Below are 5,605 nucleotides of genomic sequence, written 5' to 3' on the forward strand. Positions count from 1 at the left end.
TAATTCAAAATTATTATATTAATAATAAAAATAAATTTTTATGACATATTACGAAATATTTAACATAAAATTGAGATAACAATTTAAAAGTCATGAGACGACTTCCTAGTTTTGAATTGGAAGAATTTATGGCGAAGTGACGTCACCATAAAAATAATAAATTATTTCTCAAATATTCGAAAGATTTTATACATTTTCAATGAATAATTAGTTGATTATATTATTAATATAAGCGAAAAGTGAAGGAAAAAAAAGGATGCGTGATCGACGATCACGTGACAGTACTGCATGCCGATAGACAGTAAACACGTGTAAACGAGAAGTGTTTAGATTACGCTTGCAATGTTTTAATATCGTTACTTACCGTTACATTGTACAGTGGTGGTTAACCTGATCTTCACCAGTTGTCAGGATATTGACGTAACATATTTTAGATTTGCCTAATCTCTAATTTTCCAAGTAGGATATCGTGACGTTTCCGTTCCTCAAGACTTTACGTAACGTGTGTATTATATTTCTTCCTCACATTGTTACTGTAGCAGCATTAGTTTGGTAAGATAACAACTGATGATGTTGCGTAATGTTTGCTGCGCCTATAAGTTAATAAATGTAGGTCAAAGGTTGCGCTTTATGTTATTGTAAATGCTATTAATTGCAATTATCTCTCTTGGTTAAAGGTATGTTATAAAATTACTTTTTTAATTTAAAAGCTCTATTTTTTTACAGTACGTAGGCAGTCCCGTGTGCTGCAACATAAGGTCACGCCTTGTGAATCCTGTAGCTTAGTGCTTGAGATTTTTACTTGTGTTATTTGCTGGAAGGGAATGGCCTGTTATGTTATAGCTTAGACCCCCTGTAAGTGGTTGACGACAGCTGGGCAATAGTCAAGTGTAAAAATTGCTTAAGCTGTATAAAATTTAATGAAATAAACATGACGTCCCTTGAACATCAACCCTTTCCCTCCCCTTGTGGGACTTGTAAATAACCGGACGTCATTTATCGACAGCCCCTAGAAATAAAGTATGTAATATGTACTGTACTGTACATACAGTACATACCAATTATTACGTAAAATGTAAGCACTATAAGTAATAAACTGTAAACTGGAAGACATTTTAATGCTGGATTTTGAACTTTTAAGTCAATTTTTGGGAGATATGTAAGGAATTGTATTTTATTTGTAATAGGATATTTGTATCAATACTACTAACCAAATATATAAATAAATTTATATTAATAATTAGTTTATCTTTATAAAAAGAATAACTTGAAATCTGAATCTTACGAAAGTCTATATACATAGCTTAAAGTTAATATCTTAGTAAGGCTAGATAAGAATTACCTAAGATACTAACTATAGGTAATTACTAAAATCATCACTAAACACCTTTGGCTGCTGAGACGCATTTATTTGCTATACACTTACATTTTCAGCCTAATATATAGACCATCCTCAGGTGACATTTTTGGAATATCAATTACAAACTGTATCAGACTAGAATACAGTAAATATAGAATATTATTCTATATCCCAAATTTCACTGAAGTTCCAAAAAAAGGCACTTTAGTCTAGCCTATAGCAAATAAATGTCTAAGCAGCCTCAGTAGAATAATTACTAAAAGGTGTTTAGTGATAATTTTAGTAATTATTTTGCTGATCATGGTTTCGACTTCTAATTATGGATATTTATACAGAATGAAAGTGAAAAATCTTCCCTTATTTACAAAATTTCTTGGAAATTAGCATGAATTGAGCTAGCTTTATGTATTGTTGTGTATATCTGTATATAATGGATCTATCTGCTTTCTACTTCTTCTTCTAATTTAATATTAGTAGAAATGAATTATTAATACAGAGTAGCCAACTTTAACTTAATATGAACTCGGTTCATGGTAAGTTAAAGTAGTTCATGGTAACTGTATTCATGGTACTGTACCATGGACTAGTACAGGTCAGCCTACTTTGGCCTACTTAAGTTATCATAAACTTGGTTGTGCATCGATATTATGACTTAAAATACTTTATTTGGACAGGTAAATCATAAAATGAAGTGTGCAGTTTGGTTCCTCATCCTTATTTACGAAGTGCATTCATCACAATTCTTTAATATCTCCTGTAATGTCAATTCATCCTACGACATAGACATCACAGTAAGTTATTTAACAAATAGTATTGTTATCGTATGCAACAACAACACTCTTCATACAAAAAGTGTGGAAAATTGTGTGAAAAACAGAAGATTTATTTCCGTTCTCATCGTCCATTGCTTCGTGCCGAATGACATCATTGACTCAACCATATTGTACTATGCCGAGGGTATATCTATGTCGGATGTATACACGGATGATAAATTCGTGTTCGCTAATCTCGTCGCGAATACTTTAATGTTAAAAATTCATAATGTTAGAGAAATCGTGTTTGACAATATGCCATTTTTGAGATCGCTTATCGTGAGAAATCCTGAATGGCAAATTTCCAATTCTACTTTTCGAAATGTTCCTAATTTAGTTACGTTTTGGAATTCTGGTAACCGAGTAAACATCATAGAGGATAGTATATTTAATTTAATTCCGAATTTAGAAATCCTCCTCCTTGTTAATGGTAGCTTCAATGCGGATAGGTTGGAAATATTTTCAGGATCTAATAAATTAAAGATCTTAAACATATTTGGAAATGGTTTGACATCGCTTCCAACGGATATTTTTGCAAACTTACATTCATTAAAAAAACTTTTCCTACACAGAAATTCTTTGACTGATCTCTCACCTAAGTTATTAGGCCATAACAGATTATTGGAAATTTTTGAAGTATCAGAAAATCCGTTGCAACAGTTACCTGAAGAATTATTCCAGAATTGCTCGAGATTACTTAGTTTTTCAGCATCTAGTTGCAAATTATCTTCAATACCAGAGAAGTTGTTTTCCAATTGTCCTTTGCTGATGAATGTCAGTCTGGATGACAACTTTTTAACCGCTATTCATCCAGAAACGTTTGTTAAAACCATACTTCTTCAATTACAACTAAGTGGAAACTTGCTGACTTCACTTCCTACTGGTCTGTTTTATCCAGACAATCTTCTCACTCATCTAAATCTCTCAAGGAATTCGTTCACTCAAATTCCTTCCAGTTCTTTTGAGAAAATATTCTCAATGAAAGTATTGGATCTTCGTTCGAATAATATAGAGACAATTGAAGAGAAAGATTTTGCATTTCTAGTTAATCTAGAGAAGCTCGATCTTAGCCATAACAAACTTCGTAAATTTGGTACATTTGGTATATTCAGATATCTGAATTATATTAATTTATCTTTTAATAATATCGAGGAATTCCCTAAACTTTTTTGGGAACCTTTCAATGTTGCTGTAATTGATTTAAGCTATAACAACATAACTCATCTTTCATCAAGCGATCTACCTTCGTCGGGATTTATAAATTTGCAACATAATCAGATTGCTTACGTTACTATTAATAAAAATATTTCTCCGAATGTGTCACTCCAGCTAAATTTCAACGTTTTTTCGTGCCAATGTTCTCTTAGGGATTTCGTTAAAAATATTCAAAGTCGTAGAATCAGTATAGTTGAGGCTGATCATCTGACATGTCACGACACTATGAAAGATAGAAAACTAGTGAATATCAATCTGTTGCACATCTGTCCCTATTATGAACGTTGTCCACAAAGTTGTTTTTGTTATCTACATGAAGATAATACAGTTTTAGTTAATTGTACTTCAGCAAATTTACGCACTTTTCCAGTCATTTTGCCACCCAAAACTTCAGTGGTACACATGACAAATAATTCGATTTCAGATTTTCAAATTCCACAAACAGCAGAATGGCAAAACATCACATATTTGAATTTAGATAATAATAATCTGAATCCCTGGACGAATTGGATAATACCTTTTGGATTAGAAAAGCTTTCACTTAGATATAACAAACTCGAGTTTATACCAGAGTCGTTATTGAGACACGTAACGGCTGCAACCATCTTCAAATTAGATATACGGAACAACAGTTTCACTTGTAATTGTTCATTTCGTTCCTTCAAATACTGGTTTACTGATAATATAAAGAAGATCGCAAAGTCTAAAGACGTTCTGTGTAGCAGAATTATAAATAATAATAATACTAAAGTTTTATCGGTGCTTCAGGATGTTCCCGTTGATGCATTTTGTCCACAAGAAGATGAATCGAAGATGAAAGTTGCTATCATTGCAACAACACTTTCTTTCATCTGTCTAGTTATAATTTCGAGTACAGTGTTGTATTACCGTCATAAGAAACTAATATTAGCATTCCTATATTCGCGTTATCCCTCAATATTTCGTTTCACTGTATCGAGTATAGATGAAGACAAAGAGTACGATGCATTTATTTCGTATTCGAATCATGATCGCGACTGTGTCTTCTCTCTTATTTCCGAATTGGAGGACAAATATCCATTTTTCAAATTGTGTATTCACGAAAGGGATTGGCTTCCCGGTTATCCTATCCTCTGCCAGATTGAAAATTCGGTCAAAAATAGCAAGAAAACTATTTTAATAATGTCAGAGGAGTTTCTTAAAAGTTTCTGGTTTGAAACAGAATTGCAAATGGCTTATTTGCAATCTTTAGAGGATAGAATTGAACGAATTATCATTATTATTAAAGGAAATTTGCCACCGATCGACACGCTTCCATTAGATATTCAAACTTTACTAAAAACCAAAACATATTTAATATGGGGAGAACGGTGGTTCTGGGAGAAATTGAGATACGCATTACCTCATTATCTTCCAACTAATATGAGTGATTCTTCGAGGAAAATGGTAAAATCTGTTGACGGGATGATCAATACATTTGTTTTATCCAAAACCGAACAATGAAATTGTATACTGTATTTAACTTTTGACTCTTTTTTTCACATGAGCACTAAGAGGACACTTCTTCCAAATCAATCGCGGTTAGGCCAAGCCCAGAATGGGACAACTGAATGACGAAATATGGACTTTACACTCATAAAAAATTTTTGGGAGTCATAAAAAATTCGATCTATTGGATTCCGTATTCCCGAATCTCACTTGACAGAAGCGGTAAAAATATGGACTATTTAAAAATTAATAATTTTTATTAGAAAAAACTTTCTTTTTAAGCAAGTCCGTTATGAATTCGGTCATGCCGACAAAGGTGTGATTAGGTGGTGACATTATTTGAAAATCGAATTCGTTAATTTTCTATGGTTTTAAAAATTCGTAGAAGATGACTGAACTCAATTTTCAAAATTCTGAACCGTACGTTAATAGAAGACTCAAAGGGGATTCTAACGAAAAAACACTGTTCGGTATTATCTACTTCCATTTTTGAGAGTTTTTGGAAAGTAATTTTTCCAAAGAAAAAGCATTAACTTTTCAATGCCATCTGCTGGAGATGGCATTCACAACTAAAGAAGTTACAATCAACTTTTCTGCAATCAACCTACCACTCTGCTGAACTCGGGATTGAATCTAGTCGGTCGAAAAAGTCCAGGAATTTTTGGGAGATAGTCTGTCCCGGATATGTCGAGCGAACCTTACATCGCTACCCATGGGCTTTCATTGTAGTCTTGGGCGCATCCATGTTGGG

General features: G+C 32.9%; 1 protein-coding gene across 5 annotated transcripts; it reads left to right on the plus strand.

Annotated features, from left to right (window-relative positions):
• Nucleotides 1–242: 242 nt before the first annotated feature.
• Nucleotides 243–5,597, plus strand: LOC111615767 (protein toll-like). Of its 5 annotated transcripts, none has more exons than XM_023357205.1 (2): nucleotides 243–677; nucleotides 2,035–5,597. In XM_023357205.1, the coding sequence occupies exon 2, from the start codon at nucleotides 2,047–2,049 to the stop codon at nucleotides 4,867–4,869; it is 2,823 nt and encodes a 940-aa protein (XP_023212973.1). In that variant the 5' UTR covers nucleotides 243–677; nucleotides 2,035–2,046; the 3' UTR covers nucleotides 4,870–5,597. The 5 variants fall into 5 exon arrangements, with proteins under 5 accessions (XP_023212973.1, XP_023212974.1, XP_023212972.1 ...); XM_023357206.1 differs by having other exon boundaries at nucleotides 243–609; nucleotides 711–5,597; XM_023357204.1 differs by having other exon boundaries at nucleotides 243–609; nucleotides 727–5,597.
• The last annotated feature ends 8 nt before the right edge of the window (nucleotides 5,598–5,605 follow it).

Source organism: Centruroides sculpturatus, unplaced genomic scaffold (assembly GCF_000671375.1).
Source record: "Centruroides sculpturatus isolate CEXI.00-Female unplaced genomic scaffold, Cexi_2.0 scaffold2644, whole genome shotgun sequence".
Lineage (NCBI taxonomy): Eukaryota > Metazoa > Arthropoda > Arachnida > Scorpiones > Buthidae > Centruroides > Centruroides sculpturatus.

What these genes read in the sequence shown, in the direction of transcription:
- LOC111615767 (XM_023357205.1), top strand. Translation starts at nt 2,047, where the DNA reads ATGAAGTGTGCAGTTTGGTTCCTCATCCTTATTTACGAAGTGCATTCA.